The sequence below is a fragment of the Microtus oregoni genome, unplaced genomic scaffold (genome assembly GCF_018167655.1).
Source record: "Microtus oregoni isolate MIOR12 unplaced genomic scaffold, Mior012 000046F_ref0000063, whole genome shotgun sequence".
Classification (NCBI taxonomy): domain Eukaryota; kingdom Metazoa; phylum Chordata; class Mammalia; order Rodentia; family Cricetidae; genus Microtus; species Microtus oregoni.
The window spans coordinates 12,222,058-12,245,768 of NW_024543220.1; the positions used below are offsets into that span (position 1 = coordinate 12,222,058).

General features: G+C 54.2%; 1 protein-coding gene across 2 annotated transcripts in view; it reads left to right on the forward strand.

Annotated features, from left to right (window-relative positions):
- The window catches only part of Itpr3 (inositol 1,4,5-trisphosphate receptor type 3), a 77,067-nt gene that overhangs the window by 37,152 nt on the left and 16,204 nt on the right, over positions 1-23,711 (forward strand). For both annotated transcript variants that reach the window (XM_041634693.1, XM_041634694.1), the window contains exons 4-28: positions 448-534; positions 1,853-2,011; positions 2,140-2,238; positions 2,591-2,674; positions 4,807-4,953; positions 5,104-5,199; positions 5,558-5,611; positions 5,770-5,912; positions 7,456-7,555; positions 7,629-7,789; positions 12,096-12,237; positions 12,746-12,907; positions 14,518-14,690; positions 15,393-15,512; positions 15,788-15,970; positions 17,240-17,491; positions 17,587-17,731; positions 18,255-18,396; positions 18,858-19,057; positions 19,694-19,823; positions 20,109-20,166; positions 21,385-21,550; positions 22,338-22,502; positions 22,579-22,653; positions 22,973-23,098. In XM_041634693.1, coding sequence (XP_041490627.1) covers positions 448-534; positions 1,853-2,011; positions 2,140-2,238; positions 2,591-2,674; positions 4,807-4,953; positions 5,104-5,199; positions 5,558-5,611; positions 5,770-5,912; positions 7,456-7,555; positions 7,629-7,789; positions 12,096-12,237; positions 12,746-12,907; positions 14,518-14,690; positions 15,393-15,512; positions 15,788-15,970; positions 17,240-17,491; positions 17,587-17,731; positions 18,255-18,396; positions 18,858-19,057; positions 19,694-19,823; positions 20,109-20,166; positions 21,385-21,550; positions 22,338-22,502; positions 22,579-22,653; positions 22,973-23,098 — 3,369 coding nt within the window. The remainder of the gene's footprint in view (positions 1-447; positions 535-1,852; positions 2,012-2,139; positions 2,239-2,590; positions 2,675-4,806; positions 4,954-5,103; positions 5,200-5,557; positions 5,612-5,769; positions 5,913-7,455; positions 7,556-7,628; positions 7,790-12,095; positions 12,238-12,745; positions 12,908-14,517; positions 14,691-15,392; positions 15,513-15,787; positions 15,971-17,239; positions 17,492-17,586; positions 17,732-18,254; positions 18,397-18,857; positions 19,058-19,693; positions 19,824-20,108; positions 20,167-21,384; positions 21,551-22,337; positions 22,503-22,578; positions 22,654-22,972; positions 23,099-23,711) is intronic.

Sequence of the window (23,711 nt, forward strand, 5' to 3'; positions counted from 1 at the left end):
AATGGAGCTTACTTATCCTTGAGGCCATCTGAGCTGGAGCAGCATCAGGGAAGGGATCTCTGGAGGGGTCGGGGAGGGATGGCAAGTGGCCTTTGCCCAGCTTAGTCTGAAGAATGGGGGTAAGGAGTGGACACAGGCTTAAGTCGCTGGATGTGTCAAAGGCATGAGAGCTCAGGGTCCTCGTGGAAGGTGCCCTTCAGGGTGGGATCAGACTTCTCGGCCATGGTGAGCTGTGAGATCGCCCGGCTGGCCGTCTTCTGCATTTGAGGCCTCAGGCCATTGCTTAGTGGGAGGAGGGAAGGCCCCTGGATGCAGCACCAGAGACAGGGCCAAGGATGGGTGGGTGAGTGTGTGGTGTGTGTGTGTTTGTGCATGCACACACATGCATGGTGGCTTCATCTTCCTCTGGAGCAGTTTCTGAGCCCCCCCCCCCCCCCGTGTCTGCAGCATGCAGCCCAGATGGAGCAGAAGCAGAATGACACGGAGAACAAGAAGGTTCACGGTGACGTGGTCAAGTACGGCAGCGTGATCCAGGTGTGGCCTTGGTGCAGAGCATTCCCTGCCCTTCTGTGTGTGTGTGCGCGCGTGTGTGTGTGCACATGAGTGTGAGTGTGTGCATGTGTGTGTATGTATGTGTGTGTATCTGTGTGTGTATATGTGTGATGATATTTCTGGTGGATGGCTGCTACCACCTTTTCAACTGCACTTCCCTACTGTACTGTGCCCAGGGGAGTGTTTTTAGCTCAGGGTCATGGGCGCATACTTAGCTAGGCTCTGATCTCAATAGTGTGGTGACCTCAGATTCCTTAACTCCCTGTTTACTTCACTGATAAGCCAGTTGGGCTGGAGATGGCTCAGTGGATGGGAGCACTTGCTGCTCATGCAGAGGACCCAAGTTAGATTGCCAGCTACCACATGGGGCTGCCTAACTCCAGTTCCAGGGGATCCAGTGCCCTCTTCTGGCCTCTGTGGGTACTGCATGCACACAATGCATATACATGCACACAGGAAATACCTTTCTACGTGTAAAATAAAAATAAACAAATCTTAAAGCAGGCCAGTGACAGCGTTTGTTAGATGAGGGTAACGTGGAAACAAAAGCAGACAGCACCTTCAGAAGCAGAACTGTTCCTTTAGCCAGAACTTCTGAAGTCTCTAGAAGTCTGTACAGTGTGCTTGGGCTTCAGACGGAGAGGGGCTGGGAGGTTCCATCTGCATGTCTGCCATCTCAGAGTGTAGATGCCACTGGGAGATGTGCTGATCCTCTAACCAGAGCCCTAACAGTCCACTGGCATTATCGTGAAGTCAGCTTTTCTGTGCCAAGCCTCTCAGCCCACCTAAGACTTTAACTCTTCATTGTTTGCCTGTGGGATTGTAAGATTCTGTGTAAGATTAGCTAGGGCTGTAGATGGAGTTTACTTGTGCTTGCCTGGCGAGCGCAAAGCCCGGGCTAAACCCTGGAGTCTCATAAACGGGGTAAGTGGATCTCTGCAAACCAACACTGAGGGGCGCAGGCAGGAGGGTCAGAACTCCCAGGTCATCCTGTACTGTGTCTGAGATCTCTGCAGACCAGCACTGAGGGGCGCAGGCAGGAGGGTCAGAACTCCCAGGTCTGAGAAGCAATGACTCGGGTTAAAATGTGCATAATTTCTGTTTCTTCACGAAGGTGCGTGCTTGGCGGGTCGTCTCCTGCTGAGCTGCACTTTGACCTGGCATGCAGTTTGACAAGGTGTGCGTGTGTCAGTGCGAGTCAGCCTGTGACAGTGTGTCTGACGTCCTGTGTGACCTCCCCCCTGAGGGCCTGGCCTCCCAGGCCTGGCGGCCTCACTCCCGCACCGCACCTCTGCCTCAGCTCCTTCACATGAAAAGCAACAAGTACCTGACGGTGAACAAGCGGCTGCCGGCGCTGCTGGAGAAAAACGCCATGCGGGTGACGCTGGATGCTACAGGCAACGAGGGCTCCTGGCTCTTCATCCAGCCCTTCTGGAAGCTGCGGAGCAATGGGGACAATGTGAGCACATGACCAGGGCAGGAGGGGGCTGGGCAGAGGTGTGGCCCACCCTCCAGAGGGATTGCATGACTGAGCAGAGGCGGAGACCCTGCTTTTAATATCTCGCCTCACTTTGTCCTGTCCCAAAGGTGGTCGTGGGGGACAAGGTGATCCTGAATCCTGTCAACGCAGGGCAGCCTCTACATGCCAGCAATTATGAGCTTAGTGACAACGCTGGCTGCAAGGAGGTGAGCTGGACGAGGGGTGTGTCCCGGGGTTGAGCTAGATCCCCAGCTCTGTGTGTGTGTGTGTGTGTGTGTGTGTGTGTTCCTCTCCACACATCTCTGCCTCTGGTGCTGCCCGGAACCCTGGGCCTCACGGCTTCCCTGCTCTGCCTCCCAGCGTTCAGTCTCATCCTTCACCCCACTGGCCAGTTGCCACAAGGGTCTGGCATCTTGGCTTCAGGAAGCACCCAGAGCCACAACAGGAGCTGGGCTGGCTTCCCCCTCTCCCTTTCCCTCTCCCTTCCTCCTCCTTGGTCTTCAGCGCTGGCCACACTTGGGAGCTCAGCTGTGTCACCAGCCTGCCCGCCCCCTGCAGGTCAACTCTGTCAACTGCAATACCAGCTGGAAGATCAATCTATTCATGCAGTTCCGGGACCACCTGGAGGAGGTGTTGAAGGGGGTAAGTTCGAGTCCCTCCCAGCTGTCAAATGACTGTTCTCTTCAGCTTCCCTCTGCCCCCAGAAGTCCCCCATGTGTCCAGCTATCTCGTCACCCCCCCTTGGCTGTCCTCCTTTTCTTCTCTTGCACAGGAACATCAGAGACCTCCCTACCCTGTCCTCCACCTCAGGGTGGCCACATCCGTGGAGCATCCTTTCCTGTCTCTGACTTTTACTCTGTGGGCCCCTTATTGTGCCCTAAGCTTTCTTTGGCAAGAAAAGGCTGTTCCTGCCTGCTGCCAGGAGTTGGTGCCTGCCCACCTGCCATGGGGGTTGGTGCCTCTTCCCTGTCTCCAGACATGCCAGTGTGTACACTGGGAGAGGAGGTGGCCGCCAGGCCAGGGAGGGGCTGGCCCAGCAGGCAGAGCAGCCAGTGCCCCTGTAGTGAGTCCTGAGGCACGGGGGAGAATGAGAGTCTAAAAGCCAGGCTTCTGATGGAGAGACTGGTTAGGGATGGGGTAACGAAGAGTGAGGCACCCCAGCTAGAATAGTCTTGGGGGGCTGTGAGGGTGCGAGGCCTCAAAACAGGTACCATGAGGAGGCCAGCCTGCTCCCTGCTCAGAAGCCCCAGGGGCGCCCTTCACCCCTTTCCTTCCAACATGGCTCCCTCATCGCTCTGATTGCCCTGGCTGCCCCCATCAACCTGGGTTGCTCAAAGGCTTTTTCCCTCTGTTCACGGAACCTTCATGTTGTCCAGGCATCAGCCAGAGCCCAGCCCAGCCCAGTGCCCCTCCCCAAAGCTGCCCAGTGACACATGCTAGTCCCCGCTCTGGGCAGCGTGTATTAAACAGGCTCGCTTCGGGTCCCTCTCCGCCATTCCCTGTGAGATCTGGCGAGGCTGTCATGGTGTTGGGTTAGGCTCCAGGCAGGCTAGAAGCAAGGCGCTCTCCTCAAAGCCCACCTGTTTGTGCCTTCCCTGCACCGGCCACACAGTGTCTCTGGGTTCTGCTGTAGGGACTGATGCAGTCTGGGTGCGAATGCATAGCTCATTTCCATGTCCACCCAAGGGTCCCCTGAGCACTGCGTCTAGAGCCAGGTTCAGTGCAGGAAGACAGCCATGCTCCAACAACCTGCTGCATGGGCGCCCGCAGGGGGAGCAAGTGTGAAGGCGGGACTAAGGTGTGGGCCCAGGGACTGAGGCAGGGACTCTCCCACTTGCTCCGGGCTGCGTGGCTCTTGGCAGGATGCCTCCCTTCTCTGCCTGGGTAGCACAGCGGTACTCCAGTACTCCATCAAACCTTGTGATAGTTTCTGCCGGAAGCCAGAGTGGCTCCATTCTGTAGAAGGCACAGCTGAGGCTCACAGACAAATAAGGAATATATCAAGCCGTGCGGCGGCGGCGGTGGTGGTGGTGGTGGTGGTGGTGGCTCACGCCTTTAATCCTAGCACTTGGGAGGCAGAGGCCAGAGGCCAGAGGGCAGAGGGCAGAGGCAGAGGCAGGCTGATCTTTGTGAGTTCGAGGCCAACCTGGTCTATAAGAGCTAGTTCCAGGACAGGCTTAGAAAACTACAGAAAAACCCTGTCTCGAAACCCCCTCTCGGTGGTGGCGCACGCCTTTTAGTCCCAGCACTCGGGAGGCAGAGGCAGGCAGATCTTTGTGAGTTCGAGACCAGCCTGGTCTACAAGAGCTAGTTCCAGGACAGGCTCCAAAACCACAGAGAAACCCTGTCTCAAAAAAAACAACAAACAAACAAACAAAAAAGAAACCCCCTTTCCAAAAGTATCCCACCCCTCACAGCATAGGGGAGCAAGATTCAAACCCAGTTTTTGTCTAAGGTCTGGAGGTGAACAAGCCATGGCTACCACCCTCCAGCTGCCACAGAGAATAAAAGAAGCGGTGTGTGGGGGCTTAGAGAGAGGGGGCGGCCCTACGCTGGGAGCCTGAGAATAGGGAGTCCTTCCTGCCTTCCTGACAGAGGTCTTTGGAGGTGCCAGGAGGGAGGAGGTGCCAGGAGGGTTGGAGTACTGAAACCTGGAGTAGAGGGCTGCGCACAGTCCCCCCCTTCCCCCTCCCCGTGGCAGGCCGCATCTGCGGGACCCTGAGCCTGGGGGAGTGACTGTGAACGTCTGACCCCGCCCCCGCCCCCGCCCCCAGGGAGACGTGGTGCGGCTGTTCCACGCGGAGCAGGAGAAGTTCCTCACCTGCGATGAGTACAAGGGCAAGCTGCAGGTGTTCCTGCGAACCACGCTGCGCCAGTCGGCCACCTCAGCCACCAGCTCCAACGCACTCTGGGAGGTGGAGGTCAGAGCCCACACCGTGTTCGCTTCCCTACCCGCGAGGGTGGAATGTCTGTCCCATCTTTCCCCTGGCCCCACCATCGCCAAGAGGCCAGGGAGGACTGGGCACTTCGATCCCCACAGGCCTCCCCACCTCACCCTTACCTGTCCCCAGGTGGTCCACCACGACCCGTGCCGAGGAGGAGCGGGACACTGGAACGGTCTGTACCGGTTCAAGCACCTGGCCACAGGCAACTATCTGGCTGCCGAGGTGAGCGAGGGGTAGAGTGGGCATGGCATATGTGTGTGCTGGGGACACGGGAAGTATGCGCACGCTTGCTCACACATGGGCATGGCGTCTGTGTGTGCCGGGGACACAGGGAGCCTGCGTATGCTTGCTCACGCATGAACATGGCTTGTGTGTGTGTGTGCCGGGACACAGGGAGCATGTGCACCTTGCTCATGTGTGTGCCTATGGAGAAGCGACCATGAGGGGCTCTCTGCACAGCTCCTCCGGGAGTTGTGTGGCCTGGGCTAACCATCTTGGGGTGCCTTCTGAGTTTGATCCTGTGTTTGGGGTGTGTGTGCCGACAGCGTAGTAATTTCCCTCACCTTGCACCTCTGTTCAGGAAAACCCCAGCTACAAAGGTGATGCCTCAGATCCCAAAGCAGCAGCAGGACCGGTGAGGAGTGGAGCAGGGCAACTGCCTGGGCTGGGCGGGGGTAGTGGCGGGGTGAGGGGGGGCGGGGGCGGGCGGTAGTGGTGTGGGACAGGAGGCGCAAGGCCAAGCAACCTAGGAAGTAGGTGGGATCTTGCCTGACCCGGGGGTTCTCCTCCCAGGGGGCCCAGGGCCGCACAGGCCGCAGGAATGCGGGCGAGAAGATCAAGTACCGCCTGGTAGCCGTGCCACACGGCAACGACATTGCCTCTCTGTTTGAGTTGGATCCCACCACGCTGCAGAAAACTGACTCCTTGGTGCCCCGGTAGGTGTGCGCCATCTGCCTGAGGCCCTTTGTGCCTGGGACCTCTTGGGTCTGCTGTTCCGAGAGCTGTTTGTGGCTTGTGTGCTGGCACAGCCTCCTTTGCTGCGCTGGGGTCTGCCCTGTCTTTATTACAGAGCTGCTTCCCAGCCTCTTGGCCCAGTCCAGCGGGCGCGGGTGCTGTGGGAGGTCCTTCTGTGTATGTGTTGCTTTTATTGGTTAATGAATAAAGCTGCTTTGGCCTATGGCAGGCAGAATATAGCCAGGCTGCAAGGCGTATATAGAGAGTAGGTGGAGTCAGGGAGATGCCACATAGCTACTGAAGGAGACAGACAGCCTGGAACCTTACCAGTAGGCCACAGCCTTGTGGTAATACACAGATTAATAGAAATGGGTTAATTTAAGATGTAAGAGTTAGTTAACAAGAAGCCTGAGCTAATAGGCTGAACAGTGTTGTAGTTAATAGTTTTTATGTGATTATTCAGGCCTGGGCAGCTGGGAATGAAAGAGCACCTCTGATTGTACTCAAGCACAAAGCGTGAATTGGTCTGTCACAGTCAGGCACCTGGAGAACCCAGATGCTGTCTGAGAGGTCAGGCTGCCACACCTGTAAGGTCCCACCAACTCTGAGAATGCAGGGTGTCACGTTCCTGTGACTGAGGCTGCGCCTTGGCTGGTAGAAGGCACGAAGGCCCGGGCTCAGTATCTAGCACTGTAGACCCAGAGCGGCGGCTCACGCCTGTGATTCTGGCATGCCGGAGATGGGGGAAGGAGGACCATCTTATTCTCCTCTACTGTGAGTGAGCTTGAAGCCAGGGCTGCAGGAGAAATGAAGAAAACATCACACGGGTGTAGAGATGGCTCCGTGGATAAAGCACTTTCTGCCCAAGCGCGAGGACCAGAGTCCGGATGCTGGGTGGGAGTGAGGCCTGCTGACTGGGAATCTCCGCAGTTGGCACGGCTAGCTAGGTGCTGCAACATGTCGCATTCCTGGTTCAACAAGAGACCCTGCCTCCATATAAAAGATGGCGGGCGGTGGAGGAAATGGCCTGATGCTAACCTCCAGTTCTGAGCACACACACGCACTCAAGTACACACATGTGCATGCCTCGAAGCAAAAAACCCTGAGTCATCCAGGCCTCAGTGTTTTCTGGCCACGAGACCTCAGGTAGATGCGTCCACCATGCCACCTCAGTCTGTCATCTATAAAGGGGAACAGCAAGGTCTGCCACGAGGATTTCTGGGGAATAATGGAGGAACCGTTAGCCCCTAGTCTCTAACCTGACACTTCCTGGGGGCTTGGTTTATTCAGGTGAATGCTGGCCCCTTGCCCATCAGCACACATTGGTTTAGGGGTACACCACGGTCTGTGTGCACGAGAGTGCACAGTAGGACCGGGGCTCACCCATCCTCAGAGCCCACACTGTGGAGGTGCGGCGTGCACACCGTGGAGAGCAGAGCAAGCGGACAGTGTTGGGGACTGATGAGCCGAGAGTGCCTGCCGTCTGTAGCACCCTCCCTCACTAGCTCTGTGTCCTCTTACCAGGAACTCCTATGTGCGGCTGCGGCACCTCTGCACCAACACATGGATCCAGAGCACCAATGCGCCCATCGACGTGGAAGAGGAGCGGCCTATCCGGCTCATGGTGCGGAACCTCGTGTGTGGGGCTGGGTCCTGCTGGAGGGTCCCTGGTACCCTGCTGACCCTTGTCTCTACAGCTGGGCACGTGCCCCACCAAGGAAGACAAGGAGGCCTTTGCCATTGTGTCGGTGCCCGTGTCTGAGATTCGTGACCTGGACTTTGCCAATGATGCCAGCTCCATGCTGGCCAGCGCTGTGGAGAAACTCAACGATGGCTTCATCAGCCAGAACGACCGCAGGTGTGTTGGGAGGGGGCCGGGGCGGGATTTCTTGGACCAGAAGCTCCCAGATCACGACATGGAAAGTTACTATTCGCTATGAATGTGTGTTTTTATCTTAGGCTTCTCTCACTAGCTCTTGTGACTTTAGCCTCTTTCTCTTCATCTGTTTGGTCTCATGTCCTGCTTCCCTGCTTGCTCGGTGCCTGGCTGACTGGCCTCAGATGTCTTCCTCTCTTTCTCCCTAGTTCTCTTTTGCGCCTCGATTCCTCCTATTTATTCTCTGCCCAACAGCCCCACCTATCCCTCTACTACCTAGGTATTGGCCGTTCAGCTTCTTTTTAGACCAATCAGGTGCCTTAGGCAGGCAGTGCATCACATTTTTATATAATTAGAGAAATGCAGCATAAATAAATGTAACACATCTTTACATAGTTAAAGAAACACTCTTCAACATAAACAAATGTAACACATCTTTACATAGTTAAAGAAACACTCTTCAGCATGTAATCTAGTCTTCGACTCCATCAAAGACCCCAGGAGGATATATTACCTGGTAAACAGGAAGTACAGTGCAAGCAACTTCCAAAACTGTGGAAATGACAGAGACAGCTGGCTGCCTGGACAGTCACCCAAGGTTCCTTTGCAGCATTTAGGGCATCCATCTTTGGTCTACAGGCCTAGAATATTTGAGACTTTTTTATGAAGCAGGAATTTTGAAGGACTGTCAGCCTTGTTTTTGGCAAAGTTTGACATCTTTTTCCTTTGAGTCCTGCCTGTCCAGTTTGTACAGCATACTGTCAGCACTCAAGGCAAGGACAGCTGTGCTGCAGATGTTGTGGTGTGAATGTATGGGTTCACACGGGTCCATGAAATTAAGACTCAGAGACACTTTGGGAATGAATTTAGCCTTTGTGGCCACAGGGGTCCCCAGCCTCAGTGGACTGAAGCACTTTCCCTTTGCCCAGGGCATTTTTACTTTTCCCCGTATTTACACTTCTGCCAGTTGATTTCCCTATGCTCAAAACAACCTGAATGAAGCTTCCAAACCCACATGCCTGGTGCGAATACCTTCTTCAGGAGGTACTGTGGTTTTCTGGGTTGCCCCTAATCAAGTTTTGCATAGGCTTTGTATCCATGGGAAACACTCAGACAAGATTCACATAGGGCAACAAAATACACAAGGATGGATTAGGGTTGTGTGCTAACTCCAGAGCTAGGTCAGGTGTGGCCCAGTGGGGATTGGTGCTAGTTGCTAACTCTCTGGTGCCAGGCCAGCAGGAAATTCTGCAACACAGTTTCTTGTCCAAATGGCTGGCTTTGCCACAATGAAAAAAACTATATGGAGGTTCTTTGATGCACGTCATTCTTTTTTGTCTTAAGATTTATTTATTAGCCGGGCGGTGGTGGCGCACGCCTTTAATCCCAGCACTCGGGAGGCAGAGGCAGGTGGATCTCTGTGAGTTCGAGACCAGCCTGGTCTACAAGAGCTAGTTCCAGGACAGGCTCCAAAACCACAGAGAAACCCTGTCTCGAAAAACAAAAACAAAAAAAAAAAAAAGATTTATTTATTATGTGTACAGTGTTCTGTCTGCATGAATGCCCACACGCCAGAAGAGGGCGCCAGATCTCATTACAAATGGTTGTGAGTCACCATGTGGTTGCTGGAAATTGAACTCGGGACCTCTGGAAGAGCAGCCAGTGCTCTTAACTGCTGAGCCCTCTCCAGCCCACCCATCATTCTTTCTGAAGTAAATTGGTACTGTCAGGAGCAGACATGTCTCACTGTCACGAAAAGCCACGTTACTAAACATCTTAAATGCCATTTTCTGTAGCTCTCTGAAGCATTTGAAGATCACCTATCTAAAATATATATGTTTAACCTTGAAAACATACCTAATATAACTACAAGTTTGATTGTTATAGGTGACTAACTACTAATCTGAATTTTTAATTATACATTACATTTTTAAGTGAGCTGCATGGACCCAATACCCTGGAGTAGAAACATACAGCATAACAAAAGTAACTTTAAATTTATATCAGTATACCAAAACCCATGCCAATGTAAACATTTGAGATTAATGGTTATTTTTATCCTGTATTCCTATACCCCCCTAAACAATCACAAACATTATATCCCCTCAAATGACCAAAACCCGCCCACTTTACCTCTTGGGAATATGGGTCTCGTGTTCTCTAGACTGCTTCCTGTTGTCTGGGGACAATGACATCTTTAGGGGACCCTGAGAAGATTGAGATAATGGTCAGGCCCTAGGAAAACTAGTTGTAGCATTTGCTGTCAGTCTCAGAACTGTGGCCATGCAGAGGGATCTGTAAATAGATCATCCGTCTTGTAGTTTCTTGGTTTATTTCTTTATGTTTGTAGCCAAGATTTTCAGGAGATTTCTTGTGATCATACCTGGTCTCTATTAATCTTGAAGGAATCCACAGGGTTTTGTTTCCTATAGAAACAAGAACATAACCTCTCCTTCAACACAGTACATTTTCTGACTTCCATTATAAAGTTAAGACATCCTTAAAGTATCTAGGCTGGTTTCATTCAGCAGTTCCTTTTATAGTCACAACACCATACAGGATCTAGACTCCTTGTGTATTTCCCATCTTTACGTGGCTTTTTTCTTTTATATTACTTACTTTTTTTTTTTTTGAATTTTCGAGACAGGGTTTCTCTGTAGCTTTTTGGTTCCTGTCCTGGAACTAGCTCTTATAGACCAGGCTGGCCTCGAACTCACAGAGATCCACCTGCCTCTGCTTCCCGAGTGCTGGGATTAAAGGCGTGCGCCACCACAACCCGGCTATTACTTACTCTTTATTTTTATTTTTTTAAAATATTTATTATGCTGGCCGGGTGGTGGTGGCGCACGCCTTTAATCCCAGCACTTGGGAGGCAGAGGCAGGCGGATCTCTGAGTTCGAGGCCAGCCTGGTCTACAAGAGCTAGTTCCAGGACAGGCTCCAAAACCACAGAGAAACCCTGTCTCGAAAAACCAAAAAAAAAAAAAAATATTTATTATGTATACAGTATTCTGTCTCATTACAGATGGTTATGAGCCACCATGTGGTTGCTGGGAATTGAACTCAGGACCTCTGGAAGAGCAGGCGATGCTCTTAACCTCTGAGCCATCTCTCCAGCCCTATTACTTACTCTTTAAAGACTATTATTTTTAAACATTTTTCCTGTGCTTGTCCCACTAGCTCTTATAGCTTAATCTAACCCATTTCTCTTCATCTACGTTTGCCTTGGGGCTTCTTACCTTTCATTCTGTATGTCCCTCTTTCCTGCTTCCTCTGTGTCTGTCTGGCCCCAGGCATCTCCCTCTTTCTCTCTTGTTCTCATCTCTGGAGCCCAGATTCCTACTTCTGCCTGCCATCCCCACTTATCCTTCAGCTGCCTAGCTATTGGCTGTTCAGCTTTCTATTAGGCCAATCAGGTGCCTTAGGCAGGCATGGTGAAAGAAATGTAACACATCTTTACATAGTTACAGAAATGCAGCAGAAACAAATGTAACGCCTTTTTACATAGTTAAAGAAATGCAGTATAAACAAATGTAACACTCAGATGTAACACCTCTTCATAGTTAAACAAATGGAGCAGAAACAATGTAACACTCAGATGTGACACCTCTTCATAGTTAAACAAATGGAGCAGAAACAATGTAACACTCAGATGTGACACCTCTTCATAGTTAAACAAATGGAGCAGAAACAAATGTAACACTCAGATGTAACACCTTTTCATAGTTAAACACATCTTTACATAGTCAAGGAACTATTCCACAGCAGGGAATGGAATTGTGGGGGGCAGCAGGAGACCATGGAGCAGGGCAGATGACTGAGTTTCTCTCTAGGGCCACAGAGGAGCGGCAAGAACCAGGGAACCAGGCTGGCACTGCATCCTGGCGTGGGAAGCCAGTCTCACTGCTTACATCATCCCAGAAGTAGCCTTATGGGGTTACTGGGGCTCGGAGGAGTCAAATGTCCTCTGGGTCACATAGCTTTGAGTGGTAGAATCAGGACACTGCAGATCCCTTCATAGCAGACACACTGCCCCCAGTCCCCGTTGCCCAGCTCTTTCTGCAATGTTCTGAGCTCTGTTTTCTTGGGACAGTTTGGGGTCCAGGGAAGGTAGGGTGTGAGGCATTTCCTAAGAGCAATTTGGTGGGAGCTGGGCTAATGCTGGGCTTGGCAGCAGGTACCGGTGAGTGATCGGAGAGAGCTGCTAGCCTGTGTGGACACATGTTGGCTGGGCCCTGGGGAGCTGCCCACAGCACATCATACTTGCTTCCCGTGTTGCCCTTGACCAGGTTTGTCATCCAGCTGCTGGAGGACCTGGTGTTTTTTGTCAGCGATGTTCCCAACAATGGGCAGAATGTCCTGGACATCATGGTCACCAAGCCCAACCGAGAGCGGCAGAAGCTGATGCGGGAACAGAACATACTAAAGCAGGTGTGTGCGCTCTCTAGGGGCTTCTACTGAAGGGGGATCGTGGAGGGGCATGGCTCAGTGGGAGAGCGCCTGCCTAACATACATCAGTGAGGAACTGAGAGCATAGATCAGTGGTAGGTGCTAGAGTTTACCAGTGAGGGGCTCAGGGTATGGATTAGGAAGGAAGTCCTTGCCTAGACCCACCAGTGGGGAGGTAGGGATTTGGCTTAGTGGGAGAGCACGCACTTAGCATATTCAAGGCAAGGGCCTAGGTGCCATCCCCAGCACTGGAGGAAAGATGTATCTGAGCCATGGGCACCCTATAGGAATCGCCTCATTTGACCCCCTCCTGAAAAACTGTGGCCCTCATTATACTGAAGCCCATAGAGGCTGGAGTCCTGCCGAGCTGGACAGCTCTGGGCTCCTGTGACAGGACACTCTGGGATGGAGTCAGCCAGGGTTGGGGTTCTGGGATGAGGCGGGGTGCAGGTGGGATGGGAGAGTCCCTATCACTCTCTACACCCCTCAGATCTTCGGCATCCTGAAGGCTCCATTCCGTGACAAGGGGGGTGAAGGCCCACTGGTGCGGCTGGAGGAACTGTCCGACCAGAAGAATGCCCCCTACCAGTACATGTTCCGCCTCTGCTATCGGGTGCTGCGGCACTCCCAGGAGGACTACCGCAAGAACCAGGTGGGTACAAGACTGCCCTTGCTGGGCGTGTACCCTGCCTTCGCTCCTCACTGGGCACAGAGGCTGGCAGCCCTGGGTAGAGGAGGGCATCAGATGGTGGGGCTGGCTTCTGGGGTGCTTGTGTGGCTGGGTGCTTACCCCAGGCTGTCCTGGGCTCTGCTGTTGCTGTCTTTTTCTTTCTTTCTTTCTTTCTTTCTTTCTTTCTTTTTTTTGTTTTGTTTTTGAGACAGGGTTTCTCTGTAGCTTTGGAGCCTGTCCTGGAACTAGTTCTTGTAGACCAGGCTGGCCTCGAACTCAGAGATCCGCTTGCCTCTGCCTCCCTAGTGCTGGGATTAAAAGCGTGCACCACCACCACCTGGCTGCCATTGCCATCTTAAAATACTACTGCTTCCTCTTCCTCTTTTTTTCTTGGTTTATTGAGACAGGGTCTCATATGTGGATCTGGCTGGCCTAGAACTCGCTATATAGATCACAGAGATCCACCTGCCTCTGCCTCCTGAGTGCTGGGATTAAAGGCGTGCCACCATCTAGCCTAAAATTCGTCATTTTGAACCATGTTTTCACTATTTTGTACCATGTAGCCAGTCTTTCTAGGCAGACAAGGCCGTGAGCACAGCTCAGAAACCATGTAAAGACAAGATGCCCTTCTGCTGTGACTGCGGCTTCCACGCTCGCCTGAAATGGGCTTTTCAGATCCGTTTTCTCTATGGTGTAGAGACGCTCACTCGTGCCCATGAGATAACAGCACAGGACGGAAGCCTGGCCTCCCGGCCTTAACTCTGCCCTTTTCTTTAGGGCACAGACTCTGTCTAGTTCACCAAAGTCCTAACTGGAGATTTTTAAAAGAAATGCTTGGCTCTGGCAGCCTCGACAAGCTAGATTCAATGATCTATTATTCTGTTATTAAAGAGACCAGCAATGGTCAAAAGCAGAGAGAGACAGACAGAGAGACATAGTCAGTGTGGCCTCATTAGGACAGAAGATAGATAAAAGGGTTCAGTGACCCCCTAAGTCTGTTTCTGGCTGCTAAGCTGAGCTCTAGGTTTAAGTGGAGGAGGAACTGGGACAAAGGCCATAGCTGGGCCTGCCTGGTGACTCAGCCCAGGCCCAACAATAGATTACAGATAATCTGGTCGAGGGTGTAGCTTTGCCACCTAGATAACTGCTCTTATCTTAGGGGTGACCTGTCCTGCAGGTTCCCTGCTGCTTGGGGACCGCTTCAGTCCCGTCACAAAGATGGGTCAGGTCTAGGGTTCCTGGGCTCCAGAGGGAAGGCTGAGAGGTTAGGTGGACAGAGGCAACAGGAGGCTCAGTTGGTAGAGCATGTGCCTAGCATGGCTCAACCCCCGGGTTCATTCCCAACACCATGTGAACTGGGCACAGTGGCAAATGCTTGCTATCCCAGCATCTTAACACGGAGGCAGGAGGACTGGATGTCACCCCAGCTACACAGGAGGCAATGCCAGGCTCTCATGCAGCTCAGTCAGGGCCCCTGCCTGTGTTGGTCCTGATCTGGAAGTTAGGGTGTGGGGGGTCAAGGCCCTGCAGCAGAGCAGCCTCTTCCCTTGTCCACAGCCCTAGTGACGCCCCGCCCGTCTGCCTCTCTCCAGGAGCACATCGCTAAGCAGTTTGGGATGATGCAGTCACAGATCGGCTATGACATCCTGGCTGAGGACACCATCACTGCCCTGCTACACAACAACCGGAAGCTGCTGGAGAAGCATATTACCAAGACGGAGGTGGAGACCTTCGTCAGCCTCGTGCGCAAGAACCGAGAGCCCAGGTGCCCCACCGCACCCTGCCTCTCCTGTGCCTCCTTCCAGCCCTGCTGCTGGGCTTTTGGTTTCTTTAAGATGTATTTTATATATGAGGGCTCTATCTGCATGTACACCTTTATGCCAGAAGAGGGCATCAGATCCCACTATAGATGGTTGTGAGCCACCATGTGGTTATGGGAATTGAACTCAGCACCTCTGGAAGAGCATCCAGTGACATTTCTCCAGCTCTGGTTTTTTATGTAGCCCTGGCTGTCCTGGAACTCACTATGTAGACCAGGCTGGCCTCTGCTTCCCGAGTGCTGAGGTTAAAGGCGTGCTGGCTTCTGGTGCTGGTTGTTAGCTGCCGGATACCTGCACTGTGTGCGCTGCCTCCAGTGCCAGAGGGGGCGGGGCACGGGACACAAACAAATGAACAACAACACGCAGATTTGGCTCAGTGTAGCCATGACAGACACTAGCTCCCATACAGATGGAGACCCCAGACCCATCCTGGCGACTGAGTTGTTCAGTGCCTGCCTGAACTGGTTGTTAAATATTTTGATTGTCAACCTTAGCCTGTGCCTTCCCCAACCCCGGACTTGTTCTCTTTGCCCTGTCTGGGGAGGTGCCATGGGCTGCTGCCCCTGGAGAGTTGGGAAGGAGGGCGATTAGGCTTCTGACCTCCAGGGCAGCTGCTGAGACTGTTGCCGGCCCTGTTGTCCTCTCAGGTTCTTGGACTACCTCTCGGACCTGTGTGTGTCCAACCACATCGCCATCCCTGTCACCCAGGAACTCATCTGCAAGTGTGTGCTGGACCCCAAGAACAGTGACATTCTCATCCAGACGGAGTGAGTGGCACCCCATCCCCAGGGCTCACTGGGGTTCAGGCTGGTGGTGGCATCCCCTGTTCTTGGTGCCTGGCACAGGGTGTGTTGGGTGGTGTGGGAGGCTGGGGGGAATGAGCCATAGCCCCGCCCTGAAAAGCTCCGGCTTGTCCTCTACACAAGGTGGCATGCAGGTTAGATATGGTGAGAACCTGTGCCACAAAAAAAAAAAAAAAAATAAGGGGTGTCAGGGCTCTGGGTGGCCAGAGGCACTCCCCTGACCGTGGTATTGGCTGCAGGCTGCGGCCCGTGAAGGAGATGGCCCAGTCTCACGAGTACCTCAGTATTGAGTACTCGGAAGAGGAAGTGTGGCTCACGTGGACCGACAGGAACAATGAACACCATGAGAAGAGTGTGAGGCAGCTGGCCCAGGAGGCGCGGGCAGGCAACGCGCATGACGAGAACGTGCTCAGTTACTACAGGTGCCGGCGGGGGAGGGGGACCCCAGCCCCTCCCCTTGAGTTCCAGTGCTGTCAGGGCCTCTGCCTGTGCAGGCCTGGCCCTCACCCTCTGGCCCTAACGAAGCCTTTCTCCACATAAGAACAGGGGTGGTTCCTGGGTTTGAACTCAGGTCCTCAGACTTGGCAGCAAGCACCCATTGCCCACTGAGCATCTGACCAGCTCTTGATTACTTTTTTATTTTATGTTTTTTTCATGTGGATGTTTTGCTTGTGTATATTGTGCACACCTCGTGCTTGTGGAGTCCATAAGAAGGCATTGAATTCCCTGGGATTGGAGTTACAGACAGTTGTGAACTGTCACGTGGGTGCTGGGAATCAAACCTGAGTCCTCTGGAAGAACAGCCACTGCTCTTAATCACTGAGCCATCTCTCCAGTTCCCTTATTTTGAGACACGGTCTTACTGTGTAGACCAGGATACCCTCTAACTCATGGTAGTCCTCCTGCCTCTGCATGAGTTATCACACCTGGCCTGTATTTTAGTTCGTTTGGGTTTTTGCTTGTTTTTCAAGACAGGGCTTCTCTGTGTAGCCCTAGTTGTCCTAGAACTTGTTCTCTAGACCAGGCTGGCCTAGAACTCACAGAGATCCTCTTGCTTCTGCCTCCTGAGTGCTGCGATTAAAGGCGTGCGCCACCACGGCCTGTTTTTTTTGTTTTTGAAACAGTGTCTCACTCTTTAGCCCCTGCTGTTCTCAAGCTCGAGGGGATTTTCCTGCCTCATCCTCCTCAGGCTGGGATCATAGGCGTGAGCTACCACACCCGACCCAGACATGTCTTCCATGGTGGCACAGAAGGCTCTTGCTAACTGCAAGCTGTGCTTGGGTACTGAAGGCCACTCACACCCGGTACCCTGGGCAGTGGGGAGCACTGACCCTGTAAAGTTGCCAGGCCTTACCTGGGGGATGAGCCATAGTGCACACCCAGGGTGGCCTGGCTCCAGGACCCCAAGAGGTAATGCAGTGTGCAGAGGAGGAAGATGTGACGTCACCCAGAGCAAAGCTTCTGTTAGCATTCTCATCTCTATCGCACATCTTTGGCTTAGTGGGCTCTTCCCATTCTCCCAGCCACCTGCTTCCTGCCCTAGCTGAGTCAGAAAATATCTGCCTCCTTTACCAGGAGGGGGAGAGAGGTCCTCTCTGTCAGGTGTTGGTTCTCTGCGGAGTCCTCACCAGGGCCAACAGCTACCTGCTGCCCTTGGCCCAGCCGCTGTTCTGACCCACTGTGTCCTGCAGGTACCAGCTGAAGCTCTTTGCCCGCATGTGCCTGGACCGCCAGTATCTGGCCATCGACGAGATCTCCAAGCAGCTGGGCGTGGACCTGCTTTTCCTGTGCATGGCGGATGAGATGCTGCCTTTCGACCTGCGGGCCTCCTTCTGTCACCTGATGCTGCATGTGCACGTGGACCGTGACCCCCAGGAGCTGGTGACACCCGTCAAGTTTGCCCGCCTCTGGACAGAGATCCCCACGGCCATCACAATCAAGGAGTGAGAGTCTGGAGGGTGGGTGGCTTGTCAAGGGGAGAGGCACAGGGTGGTGGGTTGGGGCACGGGACCCTCATGCCTCCTCCTTTCATCTCTAGCTATGACTCCAATCTCAACGCCTCCCGAGATGACAAGAAAAACAAATTTGCCAGCACCATGGAGTTTGTGGAAGATTACCTTAACAATGTGGTCAGTGAGGCCGTGCCCTTTGCCAATGAGGAGAAGAACACACTCACCTTTGAGGTGGGCCGTGGGTGTGGCTGGCGGGTAGTGGGCCGTGGGTGTGGGGCTGGCAGGTAGTGGGCTGTGGTTTGCACCTCCCTGGGCCTTGGTCTACATCCAGGGATGGGTTGTAGGGTCCATGACCCCGTGTTCCTGGTGCCCTTACCTACCAGGGAATCTTGTAGATAGCTGAAGCCCCCAGTGGACAGATTCCCCGGAGTTCAGTGCCCCAGAAGAGAGCGGCTAGGCTGAGTCCACTCAACCCAACAGCCAGGGGCTGCCTTTCCCGGGCGCTGCCCTTCTGGGAATTCCATCCTCCGGACATCCCTACATAATGGTTTTCTCCATCCTGTCTGGACCCCAACAGCCACACTCTCCCCTTGAACAGTCACCAGCTTGAAAACCATGGCCCCCAGTACACTGTCCTAACCCCACAAAACCACACACACCCCACTGCCACCGCGGGCACTGGCTCTACTTACCCCCCGCCCCCTCCACAGAGCCGTGGCTCTGCTCACCCTCACCTGGCCCCACCCCTCCACAGGTGGTCAGCCTGGCGCACAATCTCATCTACTTCGGCTTCTACAGCTTCAGCGAGCTGCTGCGGCTCACGCGCACTCTGCTGGGCATCATTGACTGTGTCCAGGCACCCCCGGCCATGCTGCAGGCCTACGAGGAGCCCGGTGGTGAGGCGTGGCCCCCTTCAGTTCTTTCCTGGTACCCCTGGCCCTGCCACCAGCCCCCTCCATCCTCAGCCCAGGTGCTCTGACACTCTGGGGTCTTGCTTAGCCTTGGAGTGGAGTAGGGTGCAGCCCAATCACCGTGTGGGAAGGGCATGGAGAGGACAGGAGCTCTCTGTCTGCAGCCTCCCTGATACCCAGGACACAGTCATCTGAACCATTCTGGGGTCTGGTCCCTGGTTTCAGCCTTGCTGGCACAGTGTCCCCGCAGTCCCTCACACTTTCTTGTGGCTCTCAGCTTCACACAGAATTCACTCATCTCCACACTACCCACTTGCTTTTTGTTTTCCCAGACTCGGTGTAAAGCACCCCCCCCCCCCCGCCCTAAGCCTGCCTGGATTGACCCTGTCCCTTCTTAGCCTTTGTCCCACAGCAGAGACCCCCGTGACCCCTTCTGTGACCCACAGGCAAGAACGTGCGGAGGTCCATCCAGGGCGTGGGACACATGATGTCTACGATGGTGCTGAGCCGCAAGCAGTCTGTCTTCGGTGCCTCCAGCCTGCCTTCCGGAGCGGGTGTCCCTGAGCCGCTGGACAGAAGCAAATTTGAGGATAATGAAGACATTGTGGTGATGGAGACCAAGCTGAAGATCCTGGAGATCCTGCAGGTGCTGGGCAGGTGGGTGGGAGGTCCCAGGGCAGGGCCCTTGGTGTTCAGGATCACAGGGTTTTGCTGTGTTATCTAGCTCAGCCCATTGGTCCTCAAGGTTCTTCTTAGACCAGCAGCACTGACATTACGTGGGGACTTGAGCCCCACACAGACATGTTGCTCCCTATAGAGGGATTAATGATGAGGTCCTTGTGACCAGAGGACATGAGGGTGGCAGAGTGAACACCGCAGGAAAGTCAAGGGTGGGGTTTTTGTCCTGTGAAGACAGAGGTTAGTCACGGGTCCCCAAACCCTGTCTTTGTACCTCTGTTCTCCCTCCTGGAGAGGGCCGTTGGCAGAGTAGCTGGAAGGACAGTTTGGCCAGCTGACCTGGGAAATCTCTATGCGTGTCCAGTCATTGTCTGGCCTAGGGTGTGTGGGGACGGAGCAGCAGATGAGGGACTCACTACCCCATGCTGAGAGGAGGTGACCATCACTGGGCCAGGAGCCAGGGAGAGGACTACTGTCCCAGTGCCTTGGAGCATTCTGAGTGGTGGGGTGCTAGAGCCTGTTCTGGGGCCCCCTCACCCCTCTTGGAGCAGCAGGGCTCCCGGGGAGACTGGTCTTCACATCGTCTGTCTGTCTGTCTGTCCAGTTCATCCTCAATGTACGTCTGGACTACCGTATCTCTTACCTGCTGTCAGTCTTCAAGAAGGAGTTTGTGGAGGTGTTTCCCATGCAGGACAGTGGGGCAGACGGCACAGCACCCGCCTTCGACTCCACCAGTGAGCCTTGCTTCCTGCCGCCTCCCCTGTCATGGGAGGGACCCTTCCTCAGTGGGGAAGCCAGGACTCGACTAAGGTCCTGGTCATATCCCACCAGGAGTTGGCCAGGGTCTGGGCTTCCTTGGGCTGCTAAGCTTCCTGCCCTATGCTCCCAGTCTGGAAGCTCTGTGCCCTCACAAAGTGGGGGACAAGCAGAAGGGACTGTGGGAGCGTCTGGGCTGCTTTGGACCCCCCCCCCCCCATACCTGGTTTCTCTCTAGCCCACGTCTGTCACTCTTCCCACAGCTGCCAACATGAATCTGGACCGCATCGGGGAGCAGGCAGAGGCCATGTTTGGAATAGGGTGAGGCTGGGGTTGAGGTGGGCTCAGGTTCAGGGTTGGGGACAGGTTGTCCTATTTGGACAACCTGGGTTTCCTGAGGCTGAGGGCTGGTCATTGCCTCCACTGTGTCCCCCAGAAGACCCTCGCCCGCTACAGGCTCTGACCCTCCCTGACTATACCATCCTTATGGTATAGAGGGCATAGGGTAAATCCAGGTCCTAGCCATCCTGGTAGCTTCCCCACCTTCATGCAGGGCAGCTGCCTCTGTGTTCAGCAGAGCTCAGGCAGGCGGCTGGGCAGCTGTTCTGTCTCACAGCAGGGTGAGATGAGGGTTGCAGCATGGTGCTCCCCACCCCACCCCTCAGTGCTGGAGTGGATGAGTCATTGAGAGCCTCCGCCTCTGGGCGCCAGCCTTCCTCAGCATCTCCTGCACTCAGTGGATCTCTTCTCCTAACTCCGCTGTCTTCATGAGATAGGCGCTGGGAATCGAGTTCAGTGGGTAGAGTGCTTTCCAGCAATCCTAAGTCCTGGGTTCAATCCCCCGAACCGCATAGGCCAAGTGTGGCAATGCACACCTGTAACCCCAGCATTCAGGAGGTGGAGGCAGACGGATCAGAAGCTCAAAGGGGACCTTTCCCTGCAGAGTGAGTTTGAGGCCAGCCTGGGCTACATGAGTTCCTGTCTCAAAAGATAAACTAGAACACATTAGTAATAGTACAGAATAGATTCATAAAATAAAGCTCACAAATTTACAAGGAAAAATGCCTTGAAACAGTTATCAAAATGCTGAAGCAAATGAATAGGAAGTAGCAGCTACGTATGTGGTTCTTTGTTAGCGCGTTAAGTAGCAGCTGCACGGGTGGGTGTAATTAGCAGCGTGACTCCAGCTCGCGGCGAACATAAGTGGTAATTCACAATTGTCATTACAACACTGAGGTGATGCAGAAATATCTGGTTTTTACTGGTAGCAATCCCCCAGGCTCAGCTGGTATCCTCTGTATGTGTGTGGGAGGAGGCTGTGGATCTCACATGAAAGGTTCCTGCAATCCGGGTCTGGACTGGGGCTGTCCTGAGGATGCCCAAGAGACACGCGGATCCCTTGGTGGGGGTTCTCTGCGCACGGGCGGGAAAGGCAGCTGTGGTGAACGAGTGGTACCTGGGATGTGGTTCTGCTACAGTGGCAGAGCACACCCATGCCCTCAGTCACTGGCTCCCACTCCTGCCCACCCGTGCTGGCAGGAAGACCAGCAGCATGCTAGAAGTGGACGATGAAGGTGGCCGCATGTTCCTGCGTGTGCTGCTGCATCTGACCATGCACGACTACGCGCCTCTCGTCTCCGGCGCCCTGCAACTGCTCTTCAAGCATTTCAGCCAGCGCCAGGAGGCCATGCACACCTTCAAGCAGGTGAGGGGCCCCAGGGATCTAGTTGCTCATTGCTTGACAGGGACAGTGGGCTCACCTAAAGACTTAGCCTTGCTCAGATCCTGCAGGGGAGGATCCAGCCTCAGCCACCCTTGGCACCTCTCGGCCCTACTCATTTCTAGGCACACCATCCCCTACCAAGTCTGGCTTGCAGGCTTCCCTCACTGAGCTGCCTGGTGTCTGTCACTGTGGCATCATGGCCCCATGACAGCCTCCCGCGAGATGCCTGCTGATCAGGGCAGGCATTTAGCAAGCGCCCATGAACTGGTCCTTGGCACCAGCTTGCATTCAATTCTCCAGAATTCTCCCAGAATTCCCCAACTCCCTCAGTAACGTGACGCCCCCTCAGCCCTGCATGAGAAAAGAACATGGCCCAGCACACCCTCCCAGCCCCACGTGAGAAGAGGCCATGAGACTTGGGCCCAGGGAGAGGGAGGAGGAACCAGTGCAGGCCCTGGTCCTTAGAGTTTGGGTCTCTCCACTCAGGGTTCAGTGACTCAACAGCGCTTCCCCTTGCCTGTTCGGCATCTGAGTGGCCCAGTGACAGGTCACAGTGGTGTGTGACCCGAATCTCAGTAACCACATCCAGTCCATGTACTAGCACAGGGCGGGGAGTATGGGCTTCCTGGAGGAGAGGGGTCTGTAACAGGTGGAGGTGGACGTGACGCTTGGGTGGGGTCCTGGTCTAGAGAGGGCACTGTAGCTCCCTGCATGACAGCAGATGTGGGGACATATGCCCCACGAGCCTGGTTACACCCTCCCTGTGCAGGTCCAGCTGCTGATCTCAGCCCAGGATGTGGAGAACTATAAGGTGATCAAGTCAGAGCTGGACCGGCTGCGGACGATGGTGGAGAAGTCGGAGCTGTGGGTGGACAAGAAGGGCAGCGGCAAGGGCGAGGAGGGGGAGGCGGGCGCCACCAAGGACAAGAAGGAGGTGAGCTGGCTTCTGGGAGCCAAACAGGGTGCCCCAAAGTGAGGGACCCGGATGACTCTGTCTTCTGTGTCCTCAGCGGCCCTCGGATGAGGAGGGATTTCTGCAGCCGCCTGGGGAGAGGAGCAGTGAGAACTACCAGATTGTCAAGGGCGTGAGTGGCGAGGGGCGGGAAGTGTCCTGCAGCTGGCTCGAACCTGACTCAGAAGGGGCTCCTCCCAGCTTTCTGGCGTGTTCCAAACAGCCCTGCCAAGGCCCTGAGAGTTATTTTAAAGCTGAAGGAATTTAATGAGATTCCGCTTCACGGCCGTGTTGCTCTGCACTTTAGGGGTGGGAAGGGATTTTGCCGGGATGACCTGATTCAGCAGCAGCAGCCCAGAGGCCTTCCCCTCTCCTGTCCCTGCGGCAGACCAGGTGGAGGAGGCACCCTGAGGAGGAGGCAGCAGGCTCCCTTCTTCCTGTCTCCCCCGCAGATCCTGGAGAGGCTGAACAAGATGTGCGGGGTCGGGGAGCAGATGAGGAAGAAGCAGCAGAGGCTGCTGAAGAATATGGATGCCCACAAGGTCATGCTGGACCTGCTGCAGATCCCTTATGACAAGGTGACTGGCATCCAGCCCGCTTGCTCCAGACCAGTGTACCGCAGCCCTCGGGCCAGCCTCAGCCAAGCCAGTCGCCCGCCTGCTCTTTTGAGTTGCTCCTTGGTTGCTTCAACCTTTGATACTGCCCCCCCCACACACACCTCTTGTTCTGATTTGCTGTGATTCTTCCCCTTCTCCCCTCTCTCAGTGGAGCTGGGCATCGAACTCGGAGCCTTGCACATGTAACGCTCACATCCTTCCTCTGAGCTACGCAGCCCTTGAGTTTGATTAACCACAACCTCAGCCTCCTTCCCTTCCTGGGCTAACCTTGTCTATTAGCTCCAGCTAGACCAGTGGTTCTCAACCGGTGGGTCTTGACCCCTCTCTGTGTTGGGGATCAAGGGACTTTTCACAGGGGTCATCTAAGGCCGTCAGAAAACACATCTACATTACGATTCATAACAGTAGCAAAATTATAGTTATGAGGTAGAAACAAAATAATTTTATGGTGGATGCTCACCACAACATGAAGAACTGTGTTAAAGGTCACAGCGCTAGGAAAGGGTCCCGATTCTGGCCCTTTGCCCCTCAGCTCCTTATCCCAATGGGTCCACGATACATTGTCCTTCTCTTT